The 23,019-nt window shown below is 38.2% G+C and overlaps 1 protein-coding gene across 2 annotated transcripts in view; it reads left to right on the top strand.

The window, feature by feature from the left end:
• ASTN1 (astrotactin 1) overlaps nt 1-23,019 on the top strand; it is a 330,666-nt gene that overhangs the window by 183,142 nt on the left and 124,505 nt on the right. Inside the window, exon 3 of one of the 2 annotated variants that reach the window (XM_072419736.1) lies at nt 20,268-20,577. In XM_072419736.1, the coding sequence (XP_072275837.1) occupies nt 20,268-20,577 (310 nt within the window). Of the gene's footprint in view, nt 1-20,267; nt 20,665-23,019 lie in introns of both variants that reach the window. The other variant, XM_072419735.1, reaches the window with a different exon arrangement.

The raw sequence follows: 23,019 nt of genomic DNA, 5'->3' as shown, positions 1-23,019 counted from the left end.
ATCTATTGGTAATTGAAAATATGATCTTAAGTGTTCACTAGTGGGTAAGGAATACACCACTCACAAATTAACTCTAGTTAAAACCATTAGATAAGTGTTTATTTTGTCTAGGGGTAGAAAGTTTAGAAGTAAAACACATCCTGGTGTGAATGCTGATGTTGTCACCTTCAGTGCAGACGTCCAGCACTGTATGGATAAAGTCAAGAACCAGCCCACAATCTGAAAGCAAGGCAAGGGAGCACTGGTTGCTGCAGACAGAAGTTAAGTTTTACCCTAATATATTTACTCCTAGACAAAATCAGGATTTAACCCTTGATTGGGATATGAACCCACTGTAAGGGTAAATAATAGTGAATCCCAGACTGAAAAACACTATGGAATAAATTCAAATGAACATTTTGTTTCAGGGTTCCAGTGTGGCAATTTCGATACCATTTCATGGCAGTTGATTGAAACCACCATTTTATATTTTCCATTGCTTTAAAAGTTTGATAAAAATGTAATCAAACATTTAATCATTCTATAATGATGCCACCACAATGACCAATTTAACCAAAAGTGGAATATAAAAGTGTCATTGTAATAAGGTGGAAGTATTTGTGGGTCAACAATGGTTAAAGAATGACACAAAACACTTGGTGCTGCCTAAAAAAAAGTTAGTATTTATCTTTATTGGATGCATACAATGTTCTGCCAGCAGTAGGATCAAAAGTCTCGGTTTACCCCACAGAGGGCCTATTTTCATATCCTCTATCTGGCAAGCGTCAGGCAGAGGGGAATCTAACATTTGAACGTTTCCAGATCATGTCCATGTCAACATTCAATCCTATTATATCTGTAGGAAACAATTGTACATTATAAGATTGTAACATGGCCATTACTAGCCTATTAAAGCCAAACATCCTTAAAATGATATTAAATTTGTATTTGTATTACCAGCGTCTTTCTTTCCAATGATCTGTCGAAGCAGTAACTCCCCTGGCGGTATTCCCGAGTGTGGCTTGGGGTAGAAAAAACATGCAAAAGGCGGTAACCCCTAGCCACACTCAGGGTAGCTAAAAACAATTTTAAAAAAACACTTACCTTGTCCCATCGCGTCCTCTGGCATCCTACCCGACAGATTTCCTCCTCAGGCAGCGTCCTCTTCTTCTGATCTTCTGCCGGCGAGTGCAGTGAAGTTTCCCAGGGTTTCCCAGGTGACGTTGATGCATGCGTCAGTGTGTGCGGGAGGCGCGGCGGGTAATTCAAATAATTGATTGAATTCAATACAAAATAGCTGTTCTGAATCTAATACAAAGAAATTTTGATATTATATATATATATAAATATATATATATATATATATATATATAATATATATGCTACTGTACAGTTATATTACCGTTTTCAGTATTTTTATGCACCCTTGTTTTACCAGATTTTTGTGTGTTTTTACTTAAAGGTAATTATTAAATGTGTTAAACTTTTTTAATATTGAACATATTTCGGTGAGTTATGGCTAAGAATTATTGGCCTACAATGTAAAATAAATTTCCATGCAAAACAATGTAATGTTTTTTTGCGTAAAAAAACAGGCAGAATTAGAACGCAAAGGGGGGTAACAACCACAACTTACTTCTTATAAGATCTTTCCAACCCAATCAAGTGTGGGAAAAAGGACACAAGATGATCACATAGATTAAATTGTTCACACAAGTTCACTGCACATCCACAACACATGTCTTCAGTATTTATGGTTTTGTATTTATCTTGCTTAAATAGATTAACTCTTACTTATCTCTTTAGTGGTAGCACCAGAAAGCCCCACCATTCCACTAGTCACTTCACTATCCATAGCTTGATTAGCTTATAGATGTAGCTGTGTAAAAAAACAAAAATCATAGATATGGTAATATTTTTCCAGCCTTATTTTATTACTATACCCTTAAATATTTATTTGCCTATGTGTATTAATCAACATGGTCGTTTAGCAAACAGTATCTTCATAATCAACAAAATAGCATTGGTGACAAAAGGTAGTCCTTCTGTACAGAGTTAGAGTTCTTTTCTTGTTAGACTTTTCTGAAGCATGCTATGCACAACCCTCTAAAATCTGTCCTAGTCATTTTATTTCTAGATGTATTTTAATTTGAAGTTACATAACCAGTACAAATGTGTTGACATGGAGCCTCCTGCTGTGTCCCCCCTGTCCCTTCACACCAGCAGGCAATAGAGTCATGCTTTTATTAAAATACAAGGCTTAGTAAAAGGGCAGAAAGTCATACTAAAATTGTATTTAAATTTGATAACAATGGTTTCTGGTCAATTCTTTACATTTCTTTGAACACTTACATACATAAACAACCTAATATTTTTATCACCACCTTAATTACTTAATCCTGATGCATTCACAGCTCTTTCTACATTAAAGAAAAGACAGACAGGCAAATTTGTTCCATTGCAGAACAGATATAGTCTGTCACTTCCGCAATAAATAACCTGCCTGCTTTTATTTTTTTTCCCCGTAATTTGGCTTTGACTCTATTAAGTCACAATTATAAAGTAAGTAGTGTTCTTTATTTGTTCACAACATGCCAGACAGATTGCTGCATTATCTTAGAAAAGTAAGTCACTGTGCCTGATATATTAAAGCTCTTCAAGACTGAAGAAGATAGACTATCATGGGTGAACCTAGGTGATCGAGTCCAGAATTGAAAACATTTGTAATCTAATAGAAAACTATATTTAGGAAATCCATTTCAGTTTTGCTGGATCATTCCTATCCACCCTTGGTCGTCTTTTTTCCCCAGTCTTTGAGAGCTTTAATAAATCAGACCCTCCATATCCATTCAACATCATTAGCAATCAGGGTTTTGGTATGATTTTAAATTCAATGAGCGTATTATGTGTTAAAAAAACAGGTGATATATCCAATCAACCAATCCGAATGATTAGACCTTGCTCTCCTACAGAGAGTTCTTTCTGTGTAATTCAGACAGATCTCTGTTGGACATTGATCTTTAAGAATGGGGTGGAAGAGTTGTGCACAGCGATACATAGTGTAAAGTAGAGCAATTTCAGCTCTTCTATATAAATGTGTATTGATAAAAAAAAAGATAGAAAAATAAAGGAAGAACATCACTGAAGATTTATTTTTCCTGTGTGATATTATCTAGAAATCTTTAAGCAATAAAACAAACAAGCTGAGGAAAGTCTCTTTACCAGTCAGTCATTATCAGCTTCTCTTTGAACTTCTTCCCATCCTCTCTCACAACTCTTTGTTGTATTTATAGATGCCAAACATTTCAGCTGACTTGAGATGAAAGATTAAGCTGCTATCTATTTTTCTTCATACCCTTAGCAGAAAAAGCTATACCAGTCATACTTCACGAGGCACTGCATCTCTTTTTACGTGTACCAATTCGATTTTTTTCCTAATGAGAAGCCGAGTTAGCCGCAGTTAACAGTCAGAATTGTGAGCAGAAGACAATTAGTATCTGCTTGCCTTTTATCCCATCTGAAATGTACATCCAACAAGAAATTGTTTGGGGCCTTCGATATCTTTGAAGAGAACATATTTAAACAATAGTAATTATCTAGATTTGCCATTTTTCTTGTGTGCCTGGCAGCCACCAATCTGACATGCCTGGAGCAGGATATGCCACGGTTAATGACTACAAAACAATATATCTTATTATAAAAGCTTCTTATCATGGGGGATACCTGACTCTAAAATTAGGCACCTCATCCTAGTACACCAAAATAGTTTATAATTATGACTCAATGAATAAGAAAACTTTAGAGGAATAAAAATTTAATGAGGCGTGAAGTCATACTTATTCATGATTTTGCCAAAGAAAATTGGCAGCGTACAGAGTAAGATTTGTTAAGGCGCTCACAATGATAGCCCTGGCTGGCAGCAATAATTAGGCAAATTAATATAAGTAGTACATGTGAAGTTCCATTGTTTTCACCACTGGAGATATTTAAATGGGCTTCCTACCTTCAACTCAGGATTATGAGATCCTATCTTCAGCCTCTTGGTAATTAAGTAAAAATGCCGGGTCCGGCAGGACTTCAATTTCTATGCTTTTAGTTACTGTGGATAATAATGACCTATCTAACATTTATCTGACCCCACACATCACTCATGACTCCTGCACCTCAGTCCCCAGACTGTGAGCTGCACAATTATTCCTTTGCCAACCTTTCAAATTTTAGTTTTAGGTTTTTAGTTTTTTTTTCTATTTCTAATTACTTTACTTTTATTTTCCATCAAAAGTTTTTTTTGTTATTTAGTTTTTTTGTTACTGTGTTCTTTCTCTTACTTTTTGACTGTAACACCCATGGTGATATGAACATACCAAAACAGGACAGGAAGGCACAGACTGCAACAAAAACATATTTAGCCCATTAGTTTGGTCTGAAGCTGGGCTTCCATCCTCTCTCAACTTCCTATATTGGTCGCCATGAGTGAACAGACAAATTTTATATATATTTTTAAACTTTTGTTTAAACAGTTGCACCTTCCCAGACTATCCTTTTTTTCAAAATAGCCTATAAAAAGAAGTTAAAAAAATGATTCTCACAATTGCTTGTTAAACCTATTTTTTCTAAAAAACTAATAACTAAACTAATAACTAAAACTAATTTTACACACACTTAAAATCCTATTTTTTTTACGAAATAGAATGGATGAGACTGTGTCGAGTAAATAAATATCAAAAAGTTAAGTCTAAAAATTGTGAACTTTCACCAGACAGTGACTATAACACTCAATATTGTCCACTAATGACACTATAAATATATTTACAGGCTATTAGTTAGAACAGAGGTCTACAACCCCTGGTCTGTGGCCCACTAGTTGGCTAGGGCCGTCTGACAGGTGGGCCGTGGCTCTGGCTGGTGCATACTGGACCATGTCTGGACACAACCCACCCACTCTCCCATTCCAGGCTCAGACCTGCGATAGGAGAGTTGGCAGGTTCTGGCATCATGACGTCACTCTAGGGGGAAGTCTCTTCCCCTTTGAGTGACACACGGCTCCCCGCACATGCACAGTCAGGAGTCCATGCATTTAGACGTCTGCGACCTGCAAAAGTTAGGGGACCACTGAGTTAAGAGATACCCATTTGACCCCTAAATAAACCAACTCACTCCAGTGTGTAAAGCAGAATTCTTCGACTTTTATACCATGGGAGATTCTTTGCAATAATTTTTAGGCCTTGGGGGTACCCCTGCTATAGTTATTATATCCACAGCTCAAAATACATTAGTGTGCTGGTTTGTGGGAAGAATATCTCTTACATTGCTGGCCTGTGGTAAGAATGTCATCCTGACAGATAGTCACTAATCGCTCATTACTCAAGGAACCATCAACCTCTGGAAGAACTCTGATTGAGAAACACTGGAGTACAGTGATACTCAATATGTATCACACAATTTTTTGTACATGTCAATGCATTTTTTTTTTACATTTGTACAGGGACAGAGAACAGGCTGTTTAAATGTGTTACTTTTCAAATGTATTTATTACATTTTATAATTTATACCTTTCACTAATATTTTTCCCCCATTATTATTATCACAAGATGACTGATGAGCCTGCTAAAAGTAATGTGGAATGGGTTTATAGCTGCTCTTATCACTTCAACATAAAAGCTCTCAGCCTGCAGAAAATAGCCTGTGAACTTGTTTTGACTACTATAGCTGGTACCACATGTCATTAACTGTCTAGCATATATGTTCACATCCTAAGCAGTCAAAGCAATAACCCCACAAATCACACATTCATCAAATTCACTCAAATCAATCATATATTAAATTTATATATTTAAATTGCATGTAGCACATAAGCAAGCCCGCTTTCTTAAAACCTTTTTTTTACCCTTATTTTTCCTCCTTTATTTTGTAGTACCCCTTTTTCAGCATGTTGACCAAATGGTTAATATCCTCTTTCTGTACAATTCCAACTTGGTATGTTGGCCAAATGGGGAAATGAATGCTAGTTTCAAAGTTGATTTTTTTTTCATTGCACTCCTTTACAGTGTATGTAAAGCCAAAAACACCTCTATTGGGTTATTTTTGCTGTTTGTGACCCTCTACAGGGACCACTTCCTTAAGATACAACTGGAAATGGTGGCTAATCTAAGATTTCCCATCTGAGAGAGCTGTCACAGGTGTAACCAGTTCCTTTCCCTATTACTCTAGTAACAACAGATTTTCCAAATTATTGTCACAATAATAATGGTCAGCAGGAGTATTCTCATTTCACCAGCAGAGAGATACACAGCAATAAAAGCTTGTCTAACCCTTACTGATCAATCCAAAATAAAAAATAAAATTTTTTCAGTTACACTTTAATATATACCATTTGTCACTAAGGTTGAGCTTTGCACAGATGATGCACACTACATTTTTTTACAAATTCTGAGCAACAAGTAAAAGCACTTTGAAACAAGTCCTCATTCATCTCTGTATCTGTATGCATTGGTGAGAAATCAGTTTACAATACACGCTTAGACTTTCTCCATGCAGAGGAGATCTTGGCAGGCTGACAGCTTTCGAATTTAAACAACCAGCAAATGTTGTTAAAGCCAACTGTAACCCAACACTAAAATGTTTCCTGTGCCCTTTATTGATCTTTTAGAAGACATACCTTTACAGGAAAATAGACCACAGAGGTAAGAGATAGATTGTGTTAAAGTTCAATTATTAGGAATATTCAAATAGTTTATTTTTCTGTTTTATTATTTTGAGATAGGTGCTCCCTTTAAATAGTGTACACTATGCTCACTGCTCAGCAGGCTCCCTGCTTGAAAAACTCATCCAAAGTGACTGCAGCATGCTGTGCGAGCGGGTGAAGACATTAATGGCATTAATAATCTTTAATAATCTTCCACCAGTGGAGTATATGATGGATAGATGCCCTGTAGACTCTCTTGCATATAATAAATTGGGACACGGAGTATTGTCATTTACAGAATAGGTGTGAGCCTGCGGGCTTCTCAGTGACTTTTTCTATTCCTTGTGAAACTGGAAGATCCCACTCGTCACTCTCTTTCGAGCAATCTCAGTGGATATTTATTTCCTGGATAATTAATTTTGATAACAAGCTGTCTGAATTCCCCTCTCCACATTCTGTTTCCCCTACGATCTATCACGCTCCCAGCTCACATCTTAATATATTATGTGAATAATTAGAACAAAAGCAATGAGCTGTCAACACGTCTCCAGGTCCTTATAGAAGACAATGACGCTCACTTTGTCTCTCTCAACCCCACTGTCTTTGGGATTAAGCCTTTGTTTGCTTAGAATAATGTTATGTCATTTTGTCCTATTACCTACTTCTGGAATATTAATGCGTCTAAATGGAAGTAAATTAAGCATTTTTCTGACGCCTCCTGCTTAAGTTACCATTTTGTAAAATAATATTCAAGTAAAGGATTAAGAAAAAAAAATCAAGGATTCTTTCTGCATTAGCAGATTGATGGTTCACAATACAAGATTGCAGGACAAGCTGAGTAATATTGTAAGCCCTGCAGCAAATATGGGATGCTGTGCCTAAATTAAGTGCTTGCTGCACAGTACATCTCTGACCTCTGGCGTCTGTATAAAGCATATTGCAAAAAAGTTGGACTGCTGCACATTACTATATCTCAATGTCTCATTGCTAGAGATTTAACTACATTTTTATTCCCTGGACAGTCAGCAGAGGCAAATGAAAGTATATGTTTAATGGGGCCTTATGGGCTTTAGGGAGCCAGAAAATTTCTTACAGATCTAATGTCCCATTCTTCACATTATACAGCAACAAGCACATGCTCATAAATGATGATTTGTTTTTACTTAAAAAAAAGAGTTGGTTTATGCAATCTTTGTAGGAGCTGCTGTGGGTTTTCACTATTTCTGGATAAACACTAGAGCAGTAGAGCTCACGGACCACTAAATGCATGGACTCAGAACAGCACATGCACGGGGAACCAAGTGTCACGCAAAGGGGAAGAAACTTCCCCCAGAGTGACTTCATGATGCCAGAACCTGCCCACTCTCCCATGGCAGGTCTCATTCAGAGACACAACCACCCACTTCCCTGAGCCTGCAATCCGTATGGAAGATATGGTTTGTGGCCCAGGCCGGTGGACCCCCCAAGCAGGGTCCATTTCCTGATAAGAGCCACGGACCACCTGTCAGCCGGCCGCAGTCCACTAGCTGGTGGTTGGGGACCCCTGCACTAGAGGACAGCAAATTCAGCTTCCTGCCTGTAAGTCCCCCCCTGCTGGTTTAAAGTGGAAGCAGATGTAAGACATGCTAAACCATACTGCCACCAGCAGGCGTCATAGGAAGCTGCAGGTTTCTTGACGTGTATGCAGCAATTCCTGCCATCAGAAGAGCTTCCTATGTCATGAAACTGGGTTCTTCTCCTCCCCCTATGCACCCTTAAATCTTTTGTGCATCTTGTGGAAACAGGGCAGGTTTAGGCAACATTACATGTCTTAATAGGAAAGATAAAGTTGCACAGTTTAGTATTTTTAGTAACCAAAGCAGTAGTTATGTTAATAGTTATCTTTTAAATTCAAAGATTCAAAGGGAGTAACTGTTTCCAGTATAGTCAGTGGGCTCAGGTATAATTGATTACTTCCTAACTTTTTACCCAATTTTTTCTTAATCGTCAGCCTGTGCAGTTTGAGGTAGAATTTCTCTTTTATCCGCATTCCATTTTTTTTGACTGGGAAATATAATTAATACTGCAATAAAATATGCACTTATTTAGGGTAAGTGATATCACATGAATCTGAATTCTACAAAAAGGAAGCTACCTTCATCTTTAAACCAAAACCTAAAGAATTAGCGAAGTCTGTAGGAGAACTAGAAAGACCTTTTGTGAACTAGCACATAGAAAATGGAATGCAGATGCTTTAAAAACTGTGGCTGCCTTGAGGTACAAAATGTGTTTTTATGTGTTTGTTAAGTATACGTACGTTCACAGAGAACAGCTAGAGGAAAAACAGCAAACTCACTGAATGCTTAATAAAGCCACTTTGTACTCCTTTGACATAGCAGCTGACTTCAGAGATCTCAGCGCTTCACTGTATTTCAAATAATTTTTTTTTTTACAAAATGCTAAAAAATGTCAAAATAAAAAGCAAATGTTACAACTGTATTGAGGAATCGACTCTTTGAGATGTCGGTGACGGGGTCAGGTCATTGTTAAAATACATGAGAAGCGACCACACACTTCTGGCCCGTGTGGGACCTTCACGTTGAAATTTATTTTTGGCCGAAGAAAAATGTAAGCATAGCTGGAATACCATACTGATTATATGACTTTGATGTCAAACAATAACAATACAATAAAACAAATCAAAACAATAAAAAGTAACACAATGTATCTGTGCAACTATGGCAATGTCCTGCACATGAGATCCCCTTTGATTTTAACTATGACTTGAGAATATTAACTTAGAATAAGATATTTTTACTGCATATTCCATTGTGCCAAAGAGAACCTGTCTCATCTTAAGATATTACAATTGTGTGGTCTTATTTATTAGTGATTTATATTTAGGCTTTATTTACTTTTTCTTTGTCAAGCTTTTTTATCCCAGGGGGATCATTGGGGGATGCCCTTCATAATGAAGGTTCATGTGGTTGTGGTGGCCATAATGTTACCCTTCCAGATAGTTATAGTGTTATGCATGTGGCCCAGGCAAGTGGCATTATACCCAGAAATATCCATGCACTACCAGAAAGACGTACTGTCAGCCAATATTTAGGGAACCCCTTGCAATGTTTTATGGTACCCTAGCATTCCACAAAAGGTTAAGAATGGCTGCCTTGACCCATATCATGGGCATAGAAGTTACGTGAAGTGGGTTACTTTCTGTTTCCTAGCTAAGAGTACAGTATTTGAAGTGAAGCAGATGACATGGCAGGGTTGAACATTTACATGCTTTCAAAGCTACCTTGTCATGAATTTTAAAGATTCACTTGACGTTACACTTTTTTCACTTTTCACTTTTGAACTTGCTAAAGAACCCAACTGCGACAGGAAGAGTTGATTCCCTAGCACAAATATAATTTTCCCTTTTTCCTGACCTGTCATTGTCCTGTCTAATTACTGTCTGTGCTTTCCCAGCTCCGTTCCTTTCAATTGTCTCTCTAACTGTCCGAGGAGAACAGACGCAGAGTACTATAGAGCAGCGGTCGCCAACCAGAAAACTTTGGAGGTGTGCGGCTCTGGCTGGTGTGCCCCCCAGCGGGGTCAGGCGAAGGCCAAACTGGGAGAGCGGACCAGCCAGAGCTGCACATCATGTCCCCCGTACAGATCGCAGACTCGGGGCAGTGGGTTGGTTGTGTCTCTGGAGTGGGTGGGTTCTGGCATCATGACGTCACTCGGGGGGAAGTCTCTTCCCTTTTGAGTGACACACGGCTCCCCGTGCATGTGTTGTCCTGAGCCAGTACATTTAGTGGTCCGAAGGTCTAAAAAGGTAGGCGACCACTGCTATGGGGTGAAGTATTTTTGACAGGCCTTATGGACATTTACATGTCTATATATGTATAATATATAAAAAACAATGCAAATGCACAGAAATTGCAAAAGATTACCAGTACAAATTGATATTCATACTCATTTCTCAAAAATTGTACTGAGCATAGGATGGAAACCCAGGTCCCTAATTCTTGTCCCAAGGAAGTCTTCACAGGAACAGAGTGAGCTGATGATGTGTGAATCTGAGTCCTCTGAATGCCAATGCTTTGTTTTTGATGGCTTCAGTTAATCTCCATTAACAGATCGGGTTGATCCGGAGCCTCTCTGTAAACAAGAATAACATGTACAAGCCATGACTTGATGCATTATTTTTTAATAAAGCATAAAAAAGCCCTATCTTTCATTTATGTCTAAATACTATACAAAATCGGACAAATATCGGTGCTCAGCTGAAAGCCATAAGATTTAATTAACTTGTAATTTAACGTTTTTAACTTCAACGGCCAATTAAATGCTGTTGGTATAAGATGATCTATAAAGACTATCAACCCTACAACTGCAGAAAAAAGATGAAAACACACACAAGTAGATGTAAACCCTGAATGAATGATATATGCCTAGTGTAGCACTTAATCCTGTAGGACCAGCTGAATTTATACAGATTTTTTCTTTAATTGTAACACTAAATACATACAGGCTTAGTCCAATATAGGTATCAGTTCAGTGGAGTCTAAACAAGTGTTTCTCAACCAGGGTTTCAGGTCAGTTTAATTGATACTAATGATCTTTTTGGCTATCTGTAAGAGTAACATTCTTCCCACTGGCCAACAATTTAAGAAGCATTTTTCCTACTTATCACCACACTAATATACATTGAGCTGTGGATATAGTAGTTTTAGCAGGGGTTCCCTAAAGTTAATTATATGGTTAAATGGTTCAATTTTTAAAAGGTTGAGAAACACTGATGGGGGTTTATTAAACAAACACAATCGGAAGAAAGAAGGAGGCAGAATATCTCAACAGGCAGTCCTCAATCTGGAGGACACAGGAACCACACATCGGGGAGCCCATAATTCTGCCCACTATGATCCTATAGAGTAGGTGACAGGTATACTAAATGCTCAGCTGTCTTTGTAGCACTATCAGATGTCTATCTTCACATCTATCTTAATGCTTGTAGTTTACAGAATATAATTAGGTCCTAGGGGGCGCTATACAAACATCATCTAACAAATTAAGCACATATATAGCCATAAAGTAATATAACTTGCAGAGAAACCGTTCGTATTTACAGTTGTACCCTACGCGTTTCACCCTGGTAGGCTTCTTCAGGGGTAAGGGTGTATCAACAAATTATTATACATGCAGGTATTATGTCTAAGTTAGTAAACATACAAATGTAAATTAATACTGTTATTAAAGAATACCATATGAAAATATCATAATTAAAAAATTTTGATTCATTAAAATTCGATGAAAATATATGATATAATACTGAATATTTACAATATGTGCAACAAAGTAGATGTTAGTTATTTCTCGAACTAAAGTATACATGTATTATATATAGTGTCATTAGTTAACTTAATAAAGTATGCAGGCTATGAGTTGAATACCAATATATAGGGGCAACTTACATGGTCACGTATATAGCTTGGTTCAGCTAGCTTTGATGAGGACGTTAGGCAGTTTGCTGGTCAGATGGCCAGCTGTAAATTGAAGCGCAAATAGCCCTGGATTCCACAGAGTAAGGTAGGTAATCTAAATAAGTAGGTAATAATAGATTAATACTTTTTGTATTAAATTCTATAAACTAACATTATGGTAACAGGGGTTTATGAAAGATGAACATACCTGTGGTGCAGATGATAACTGTTTGGCAAAGTCTGCCTAGTCGGCAGAGGGATGATAGCGTTACTGGCGTGCAGTGGAGCAGGGGAATCCCAGTGGCACGGTCTCTATTTAAAAGACGGCATCCTAGGGACTGCCCCAGGTGCAAGCCGCTGGCATGCGTGGCGTGACCCCCTTTCCAATGACCAGAAACCCTACCTAGCAACAGGAGAGGGTGCCCAATCACTTAGGAGAATTTGAACTCCAGACCAAATCCTATTCCTGGAACTCTAACTTGTGGAAAATTCTAGAACTATGCAACCCCCCCACCACCACCTCTAAAAGGGATACTAAGCACTGTTTATCATAAACAGTTGCATTTTTTACCAATTGCGTTCCTTTTTTGTGTTCATTTTTGCATTCTTGGTTGCCTATAAATGTTTCCAATCACTTACAGTCTCAATGCAGGCACTCCTTGTAGCATCTATAGCTACATTATTGTCTTAGAAGTGGGTTTCCTCATAGTGACAGCCATGGACCATGTTTGCGTAAAATATGTTGACATGGCCACTGGTAGTCCCCAATGGAAGCCTAAATGACTGACTGACAACCCATAAGATAAATTAGGACACAGTGACAGGGTGTTGCCTCTCGGTAACAAGAGGTACCTTCATGCCAAAATACGAGTTTTTATTTAATCAGAAGCTGAAGATACAAATATTAAACATTACTTTGAAATTATTAAAGGGCATTTAACTAAGCCAACATATTTACTTGGTTAAAATGAGCCCCAACCCCTTTAAATTTTACTATAGCAGGCTACATGTTATTCTGTAGCATCTTCTCCCCACACAATTCTCTCTTACCTGTTTGTCTTCATTCGCTGTCTGCTAGTCTTAACACTGTCAATAGCAGCTGCCCATAAGCAAACCACCAGGGATTCGAAGCTTTTCTCACATACTGCACTGCAGTGCCTTGTGCATTGCCCTCGTGTTATGTTAAAAGCTACAGAGGTAAGACAAGAATGTTACAACCTTTTCCTGCACAATGTGAACAGTCTGAGGACATCATGCGCAGTGATGGAGCCATTGATCTCCTCCTGAGCTGTGATCAGTTATCCCACATGAATACCAACGCACAGTGGAAAGGAAAAAGATAGCAAGTAATGCACAGGTTCCTACCAGACCAACAGGGGCGCAGCATGAATCCAGTGTACATTTTTATCCAGATATTTTATATTTAAAAGATGTAATAGAAATTCAAGTGAAAGATCTCTTACAAAAGTGTTCCTGGAAAAAAACAGCTGTAGGTTGTTGGACACTTTTATACTTTGACCTCACTTTCCATCTTTCTTCTCAAAGCTTTGTAAAATCACCTAACTATAAAATTCTAATGCATGGCAAATGTCTCCAAACTTTCATTCATACTGTTGCTTATGGTCCGATTCCTGTGACACCATTTATACTTTCAGATATCTAACTTTAGGCCTAATTGTTTTTTCTTGCAGGAGATCATTACATGTCAAACTGAGATAGGACCTTTCCCTTCTGTATCCTCTTGGTGTCCATGCATAGCACAGTGATGTGGCTGTGGGAGATTTTCTATAGGAAGCTGATACATTGCAGCTGAGATTCTTTGCATAAAAACCCTTACTCTTTATTTTGATCCCTGAAGAAGTAGAAAATGTTATTTTTGAAATGTGTTGGGAATATTTTATGGAGACAATTTAATCTTAAACCATTAAAATAGACGTCTATTGGGGGCCTCCCATGTTGCACCTAGGGTATCAGGAGAGGGGTTTCTAGAAGACTGCCTAGGGAAATCAGAAATTCTGATGGTGAGCAGCCATACCAGGTATGATGGATTAGTTTGGAACAGTGGTGGGGAATTTAAAAAATGTAAAGCGTACCTAAACTCAGACTTTTCTTTTTACATAAAAGGGTAAGGTAAAAATTCTGTTTGTGTTTTTTTTAAAATGCAGCACTGCCCCCTTAATTCTCGATCACCTTGGCGCAGAGCCCCTGGGGATACCTACGTCACACATCCCGGGAGGCTCTTGGCTGGTCCTTCTGCACATGCCCGAGCATCTCTAGCATGTGCAGAAGGAGCCTATTCTCCAAAAGGTAAAGAAATTGCCAATCTCATGCATGCACACTGAGATCGGCAAGTTTTTTTTCCCATCTACGTCACCCAATCTCGCACCTGCATCAGATGACATAGAAAGAAGAACCCGGAAGGAGAGAGAGAATATGGTCGCGCCCAGCGCACTGACCCAGATATAGATACTGGGATGACGCAGGAGCCGATGGAAGAAACCCTATGATGGATCGACTGCTCTGCAGAATTGAAGGTAAGTGTGCTTTTTTCTTGTTTTGGGTAGTTTTTGGGTTTACTTCCTCTTTAATTTCTGCAAAAAGTCAGTTGTCTATTAAGCAAGCCTACATTGTAAAATTTAATAAATTTTTTATTAAATGTATTAAAAATTTTGCATTAGCACAGTCAAGACTGGTGCTGTGTAGGTGTAGCAGTACGTTGCTTCTTGTCATACTGACATGCTGACAGTTAGAAGACATGACTTGGCAGTGTGATGACTCCCAGGGTGGAATTTAGGGTGTTCACTCACAAAGGTGAAATATACTTTTGCTAGCAATAATTCATTTAACTTAGTGAATGGTGGACACTGCAAAGAATACCCAATCACATGCAAGCAAATCTAAGAAAACAGGTTTTTCTCTTGTACATGATTGGTACATATATAAAATCAGCAGAGCCACACCTCATTTACTAAGCTAAATAAAATCTCCCCTGCAAGGGGATTATTTACTTTGACAAATGCAAACTGCCTATATTCCTTTTCATAAATCAAAACATTGTTTCCTGACTATATGGATAAAGCCCATGTTCAAAAAAATGCATTTTTAGGCTCTGTTTATTGGCATGTATAGGGCTGCTAATGTGCAGGAGATTTTGTATTTCACACCTGCAACAAAAGTGAGGCTCCATGGCACAAAAAAAATCGCACTTATGAAGCTTTTGAAAGATGGAAACAGGTGGGGGAATTAGCACCTCAGCATGCACCTACATCCAAAATATCAATTTTTAGTGGACTGACTTTTTAAGTATTGTTTCTTGCTGTAAAATAGCTGCCTGATAGGTACACTTTAAAGTGCTTCTTGGTTTGTGTGCTGTTAAAGTTGGGCAATGCAGACTCTTCTTGACCCTTCTTGAGAGCTACAAAGAACATAAAATTATAATGTGCAGCAAATGGATCAATTTTCCTCACTCTTCTTCCACTTGTGTAAAGAAGAAAGAGCAGAGTCTTGACTGCTCAGTACCAAGGGCACACAGACGATTGAATACCCGTCACTGTCACTTTACATTAACTCCAGCCATGCCACATTTATCATTACGCGGAGCCCTCCAGCTCTCTTTCTCTAGTCCCCTTCCTCTTTATCTTGTTCCATGTCGCCCAATGTGTTTCATCAGCTTACTTCTTGCATATCTTCCTCTCTCTCCTTCTACTATATTATTATACCGGAACAACCTCTATTTTAGCTATAATTTTCTTTTGAAATGAAAGCAGCCCATTTCTTCCCAAGACCATCCAGCCATTACTGCTGACAGCATAGAATCCTATTTGTACGAAGAATATAATTATGGAAACATTATATTGGAGTAAACACTTTTTAAATATCCACTTATCATAGAGTGAGCAATTTCAGCACCACCCTCTGTGGACAGCTCCCCAGCATTTAGAAACTGGTGTATTAAAAGTTCACTGTCTCACTTTCTCTCCTTTTTCAATTAAATGATATCTTATGTTTAATTAAAATACCAGAATTACTTTGGATTTGGAGTTCTTTGCACTAAAAATAGCAGAGGCTGAACATAAACTACGCCAAGCCGTATCAGATCAGAGCCTATTGAGAACAGGCCTTTTTGCCTGCCGCAGGGTCAGATGTGAAATTCTTTTTAATAAGAAATCTTAAATTTGATATAGATTGCTAATCAGTAAAGTTTATTGTGCCATACATTTCAAAGGAGCAAAACAAGCCAGACTGAGATAACCTGGAGGAGAATTAACAGATAAAGGCACATTCAAGTCAAACAAATATTTTGCATTTAAACTAACTCAGGGGGTACATCCTACCAGCGGAGTGCCTGTGATTTTCATACCATCTTTCATCTTCTGCACCAGGCCTCTAACTCTAGTCTTCTCTACCACTAGAAAATGTTTTTCACATTTTTGTGTTTTAAATGGTTGTGAATCCCAGAAAATGTGTGTTCACTGGTTGAGATATTGTACTTGAAGGGTCTGCAGTTTGGCCATACTTGTAAAGGATCAGATAAAGCTATGCAACAAGAGGCCCCTCTAAGATATCTGCTAAAATCTCCTATTGCTAAACCTAATAATTTCATGATAGCCAGTGCAGGAAAAGAAAAAGTAAAAATTCACAGGTAGACAGTGCTCACGTCACCCTTACATACGTTGTCAGGTACCCACTATCAATGACAACAAGGCCCCAGGCAACACTTCTTTGATCATGCTAGAAGAAGAATTCTTGATTTAGCTGAAAGTACAATATACATTTGCATATGCATGCTGTAAATATGTAAAAACACTGCACCTGCTGAGATCAGTCCAAATCCTGAATATGCAGATGAGTTCCTATTGCAAACCAACATGCACACTAATTAGTTTGGTGGTATACAACTCACTGTGGACCTCCAAGGAGTTTTGTAAACTCAACATCTCAGACTTTCAATATACACAGCACCATCAAGTATAGAAGTACAGGGCATTCAAAGTAGAAAGGCCACAAGGGATGCCAAGTTAAATGCATTTTTGTATGACTCAGGCCTGCAAAGGAATGTGAAGAAGTAAAAGCCTTACGAGAATGTTTCATATATTTATTTGTGTTAGAGCATTTTTGAGAGTAAGGACATTAGTTATGTAAAAATGGAGAACAAAGGAAAGTTCTCTACTTCATTGTTTTCCACTTTTAGATACCTGATCATCACCTTATAATCTTGTTTATATATACTAGTTTACTGTATCTGCATTGTTTCATTTAGTAATTTATAATAAAAATACATGAAAAAATTGAGATACCATAATACTTCCTAAATGTTGATCAGAAGATCTATTCAGCACTGTTCTGTACTAGTTTGGCACCACTGCAAGGGAAGTTTTTCATCTTACTTGAGTTCAACTTCAGAGTATTATATATACTCACTTATTAAAAAAAGATCCTGTATACCCAGCCCACTAGATGGCGATGTGTTCCCATGTAAACTGTGTAACAAACTCTTGCTACCTGAGAAAAAGTTTTTACAATTTTTATGAGGACACAATCCCATCTGCTGGTGGCCAACAATAATGCACAAAAAAATGTTTAGGAGCAAATGGTTCATCATAATCTACTCAAAATTACAAAATATTTTAAAAATAACAACTGAATGGTAAACTTTAAAGATTAATTTCTCCACAATGCCTATAACTACATAGATAAATGGGGACTTGTTTAAAGTGCTTTTATTGCTTGTTCATTATAAATCAGGATCAGTATTAAAGCAGAACTAAACTAAAAATAAAAAATTACACTTACCTTAATTCCTGCAGATCAGTTGATCCATCAGGAGGTTTTTTTTGATCAGGTCCTGCAATGTCCTGGTATTCATCTTCGACCCAGCATGATTGTCTACACTTTTATGTAAAGTAAATATTTTGAGTTAGGTCCACTTCCTAATGTGCGCAGCAGTTCGTTGAGTCCCAGCAGCCCCGGTGCATGCCAGGATACCTGGAATATCCAAGCTGTATATGCTGAGCTTCCCCTATGTTAGACTACAATGAATGAAGGTTCTCACCATAGAACAGGAAGTGTATTCCTGGCAAGATTAGGACCACATTAAGAACTGGCAAACCTCAATATTGGGTTTGGGTATACTTCAGCTATAAGGATTCGAACAAAGTGACCCGCCGCCCCCCTGGACCCCACACCACCTAGGGCTTGGCACCTTGTTGTTACATTATTTTCCTATAAGAAACTTTTGAAAGTAAGCTTCTTCCCGAAATATCTCTATAATGCTACTGATGCTATGTAGTGCCCGTAACATCTCATATTAACAGCAGTGTTAAATTATTTGTGGACAATTTGCTGCAGCATTCATGTGAAAAGCCTAATAAGATTGGATATTTTGTTCTGCTGGCTATATAAACAGGAGCTAATGCCTTGTTTTGGTGCACACTATCGGTTTTGTCATTTTAGCTGAACTCTACAATAGATATACTTTTTTTTCACAAAATTGATTTTAAGGTGTTCATGCCCAGACTTGCATTCTCATTTTAAATAGAAAGCAAAGAAATATGAGGAACAGTAGCAGAATTTGAAATGCTTCAAAATAATGCAGGCAATGCTTCTCCTTGTAGCACAAAATGCCTCCATTGTTAATTTAATGTCAACATCTTCCAGTAGCTGAACAGAAAATGATTTTGGGTATTCCTGAGAACTAATTTAACATAAAATATACAGATAAAGTGATATGATAATATTTCTCATTCAAGCAGACTTTACTTGATCTTCTATTATTCAGTCTTGTTCTATCCGGATATCAAAAAATGTTCGATGTGCTTGTATTATGCAAAGCGTGGCTTAAAAATGCATTATTGTGTTTGTTCTCATTGTCTGTCTACTTTGTTTACTGTGAATTAGTTGATTTTTTTAAAGAGGCCCCACCATAAAAATCACACGTACAGTACATGAATTATTAGGTATAGGCCAGTATTGGCAAATAACACTAATATTCTGGAGTAGTGTGGGGGCTGTTTCATGTTACAAATAAAAAGAACTCTGTTCTACACTTTATCATCAGAGAATATAGATAAAAGGCTAGAATTATAATTTTAATTTATATTATGGAGCAGAATCTAGGCATTATGGTATATATCAGCCATTCTCAGCCAGGGTTTAATAGAACTTTAGGGTTCTTCCAGAGTTTGCCAGGGGGTCGGTGGCTGACATTCCTCCTATCTGATGATGGTGCTCAGGAATTAATGCCACAAGTATGCCCACAAGTATCTTCTTTCCTGTCTATATAGATTCAATTACCACTATTTTAGGAGGTACACTTCACCCACTGACCATTAATATGAAGGGTATTTTTTCAATTATTTTTTTTTTTACAGGGATTCTCAAAGACCTAAACATTATTTTATGGGTTCCTCAGGGTAAAAAGGTTGTGAATGGCTGATCTGTGCCGCAAAGGGCCTTCTAAAGGTGACATAAGTGAAGTCCAGGGGTTAGGATTTACCAAGGTGCAATTCTAGTGGTTTAGAAGTCCACAATTTTTCCATTATCATAAAGCCCCAATATGAAAATCCAATTTATTACTACTTAGTTTCCCCTTTGCTTTGTCCTTTATTGCCATGTGGCATTAAAGTTTAAAAAGAATGAGAATACAGCCTTATGAATGGCTCCAATTTTTCTCTTTTTAAGTTCATCTTGTTTACTTGGCGGTCCCATTTACTAAGTCCCTATAAATTATTCCTATTTTCTGAATGATTCAAAGCTTTTAACATTTATTCAAAATGTCATCTGGTTCTGATTCTTTGAGGGGGCTGATACACAGCAAAGAGCATGCACTGTTTAAAAGCAATGAAAAATCCTGCTCCATCTGGCTGCATTGCATTATATAAACATCAGATTCAATATAAGTAGTCATAGTTCATCCTAAGTTGAAATTTCAGTTTTCTAAAAAGGAAACATTTTTTCTGGAGTTGTTGGATAAAGTTTGTGTGTATATATATATATATATATATATATATATATATTTATATGTATATATATATATAAATATATAGTTATATATATATTAAAAAAAAGGTTTATGAGCTGAAATGTCATGTAGGTTAAGGAGCCGTTTGTTATATTAATTTACAGTATTCTTTTTTTTTTCCTAAATATAGGGTGGAATGATTGCCCTCCTGCTCTGCATCCTATGCCTTCTACTCATCTTGTATACAAGGCGACGTTGGTGCAAAAGGAGACGCGCCCCACAGCCACAGAAGAGTGCTAGTGCAGAAGCAGCCAACGAGATCCATTACATACCATCAGTACTCATTGGAGGTGGCCACGGCAGAGAAAGCCTTCGCAATGCCCGCGGACAGTCTACCCATCCTGGCGGCACCCTTGGCATTCGTGAGACACCCATTCTAGATGGATACGAGTATGATGTCACTGAGCTTCGTCATCACCTCCAGCGGGAGTGCATGAATGGTGGGGAAGATTTTGGCAGCCAGGTGTCCCGCACTCTGGAATCCCTTCAGGGATGCAATGATAAGAACACCATGGACCTCACTCCTGGTGTGTGTTCAAAGGCAGGGCCATAAATCATCAAACCCAATGCAGAAAGCTTTGATGGTTTTGGCTTATTTGTTTATGTGTTTGATGAGCTGATGAGATTGGGTTGAGCTGGGGTGTTGTTGCACAAATTTAAGTGCTATTGTATGCAGGAAAAACATAAATCAGGAGTGTTTTACAAAACACAAGCTCAGTGATTTACGGTACTTATAAGTTTGAGTGCCATGTGCTTTTAAATTTTCTGCAATTTCTACCTTCTCATTGTGAGTTGGAAAGTGATAGGATGTGTGAAACCACATTGCAGGAACTATTTGTTTTAGGATTACAGTAGGCAACCAACAAATGCTTCCCTGGCTGTTTGAGCATGTGTGCCCATGTGACTTAACACAGTGGTCCCCAACCTTTTCAAGCTCACGGACCACTGATTCTAAGTCCTGTGCCACTCAAAGGAGAAGAAACTTCCCCCTGAGTGATGTAATATTAGAAGAACCCATTTACTCTCCCATCGTAGCCTCAGACCAGAGACACAACCCATCCACTGCCCTGAGCCTGCAATCCTCGTGACCCCACTGGGGGGTGCACCGGCCAGCGCAGCAGACCTGTCAGATGACCCAGACCAACAGCCCGGACCGGTGGTTGGGGACCCCTGACTTAACATGTATGTAAACCTTTATAATGAACCATTCACATCTGGGACAACAAGTCATTTGGTCCCTTTGGTGTGGATTTCAAGAGAGTGGGAGTAGTTGAGTAGTTTAGCAAGAAACAATAAACAAAGATGACACCATTTTGTATACCCTCTTTACACAGGCTTGTAAGTACTGAGAAAGAAATACGTAGATGTAAGTGGTGGTTCATGGATTTTTTTTTACCTCCGGGTACTTTATATGTATATGTTAGTTTTCACATTCATTAAATGATGAGTTTGGGCTGCTTTTAGCATTTTTTGCTAAATTGACAATAATTGCAGCACTAGGACACGTGTAGACATCCATTTAAAAGGCCATCCGAACTCTGTCTGCTTTGGGCCGCAGCTCTTAAAAGCAATAAACTCAATAGGACAGGGTCCTTTTGAAATATTTTGTGCTGTGATTAATAGCATAGCAAAAAGTGGAGATTTTCACATCACTGCTAACCCAGACCTGATGTGGGGTACAGTAAGAATAAGACACAAGTTTTTTTGTTCTGTTAATACAAAGTTACATAACTGTGAAATTAATGGGCAGTACAAATGACATTTTTAAAGTACAGCTATGGTCAAACAAAAATCATATACGTGATCGGGGTGTAGTGGGGCAGGCACGGGGGGGAACGCCATTCCCTCACTTTTATCGGGATTGGCCCACATGCATACTCTTTTTTTACAAAGAAGTCGTTGGTGGTCCACAGCTCTGGATGGTCCGCCCCCCGCAGGGTCAAGAAAAGGACGCCCTGGGGGGCGCACTAGCCAGAGCCGTGGACCATGTCCACCATACTGATTGCAGGCCCTGGGCGGTGAGCGGGGTGTCTCTCTGAACACAACCAGCCCACTCTCCCAACGCAGGTCTGAGGCGGGTTCTGGTATCATGACGTCACTCTGGGGGAAGTATCTTTCCCTTCTAATGACACACGCAGGGGTGTAGTGGGGCAGGCGTGCCCCCTCTTTTTTTTTTTGCGACTACACCCCTGTATGTGATATAGACTGGCTATGGTTTTCTATTTACCAAATGTAGTATTTTGTAAATACCTGTTGATTTAGCTAGTAAAAGCATCAGATGATTCATATAACAGAATAATAATTCTGTTTCTTCTGAATTGAAAATCACTACAGTATTGTCACCCTTGCTGCTCCTGTAGCTGCTTACAGCAGCTGTTGACACTTTATTAGTAAATGGCCACACATTGTTCCATGCACAACCCATTAGACTGACAGCACATTGCTCTGTTTGCAGGACCTGAAAGAAATGATGTGATGTGGTACAGCTATTCTCATTGAAATCTTTACTGAAAAGAGATGTGCTGTGTTTTTCTTCTGTTTAGTAGCTGTCATACTTGGTGCTTTCCTAATTGCAAATCCACAAAAATAACAATCATGTAGAGTAATCAGCTAATGTGCTACCTCCAAACCATAGGTATAAACATGTGATTAAAAGGTCAGTTGTCCAAAAGAGTAAAAGATCTGATCATAGACAAAAAGAACACTTGTGGTTGAATGTGTACGTTTTGTAACAAGCATATTCTTCTGGTAAAAAGTTCAATGTAGCTAAAAAAATATATTTATTATAGAAATCTAGGGGTAGGTGTGAAAGTCATAGGGTTCATAGACATTGGAACTGATTTATTAAAGCTCTACAAGACTGGACAAAATATTAAATCAAG

Source organism: Pyxicephalus adspersus, chromosome 8 (genome assembly GCF_032062135.1).
Source record: "Pyxicephalus adspersus chromosome 8, UCB_Pads_2.0, whole genome shotgun sequence".
NCBI lineage: Eukaryota > Metazoa > Chordata > Amphibia > Anura > Pyxicephalidae > Pyxicephalus > Pyxicephalus adspersus.
The sequence above is the reverse complement of the archived record's forward strand: the minus strand, read 5'-3'. Positions and strand labels throughout refer to the sequence as shown.